Raw genomic sequence first — 1,015 nt, forward strand, 5'->3', positions numbered from 1 at the left:
TCTATTAGAATATCTTCTAATGGTATTCCACCTAATAAAAAATATTAACTTTTGTCAAGAAAATGGATAATAACTAATGATAAAGAACCTAATAATCCTGAAATTATAAAGGGTAAAGGAGTTATAGGCTATTATCCTATTATATTCGAAAATTGTGAAGATTTTATTTATTAAAGTTGTTGTTCTATTGAAGGCTTTACTGGATCAATGTAAGGATCATTTACTTTTGAAGATATGGAAACACATGAATTAGTTGAAGCTATAATCGATGAATGTCTCTTAAGACCAGATAATGATTCTGTACTTTTAAAATATGACCCTTAAAATAAATAAAGGATTATTATTTATCCTTAAGGAATATGAAAAAAATTAAAAAATTTATTAAATAAATACTTAAATATTTTTAAAATATTAAATAATTATAAATTAAAAATAAAATAAATGATTTTTTTTTTTTTTTGAAAAATAAATAATATAATAAATTAGCCTTTTATTGATTTTTTTATTTTTTTCATATATTTGTTAATATTTGATTAATATTATTAACTTTTTATATTAACAATTCATTTACTTTTGATAAGCATTAAGGTTTATAACCTATACTATACAATTCTTAAACAGTAATTTATTAATTATTTTAATCAAAAATAATATTTTTACCTCCAATATATAAATTTAGCCTGTTTTAACTTTATTTACACATACTAGATTTGTTAAAAAAATAGACTATACGCATTATATAAAATTATTTTTATTAATAATTTTATTCACTTTAATATAAATCATATCATAATTATTTTCAAAAATAGTACGTATTATTTAATATGAGAATCCTTCCTATATAACTTCTTAATATAAAATATTTTATTCAATAACATCTAAATCAATTAGGAAAAAGTCTTTTTTAAATTTAAATTCAACATTCTCTAAATAAAATATTAAATTTTTAACGTTCTTGAAAATACTTTTTGTAGAAATATATTAATTATAGATATTTGTTTTTACAATATTTAGT

At 17.5% G+C, this 1,015-nt stretch overlaps 1 protein-coding gene across 1 annotated transcript, besides 1 other annotated feature; it reads left to right on the plus strand. All coding sequences in view use genetic code 6, as the record gives it.

The window, feature by feature from the left end:
* Positions 1-207: 207 nt before the first annotated feature.
* Positions 208-363, plus strand: IMG5_161150 (hypothetical protein; the record flags this gene model as incomplete). Its single annotated transcript, XM_004030387.1, has 1 exon — positions 208-363. The coding sequence occupies one exon, from the start codon at positions 208-210 to the stop codon at positions 361-363; it is 156 nt and encodes a 51-aa protein (XP_004030435.1).
* A 24-nt stretch (positions 364-387) lies between these two features.
* Positions 388-426: a microsatellite.
* The last annotated feature ends 589 nt before the right edge of the window (positions 427-1,015 follow it).

Source organism: Ichthyophthirius multifiliis (genome assembly GCF_000220395.1).
Source record: "Ichthyophthirius multifiliis unplaced genomic scaffold scaff_1120509251213, whole genome shotgun sequence".
Classification (NCBI taxonomy): Eukaryota; Ciliophora; class Oligohymenophorea; order Hymenostomatida; genus Ichthyophthirius; species Ichthyophthirius multifiliis.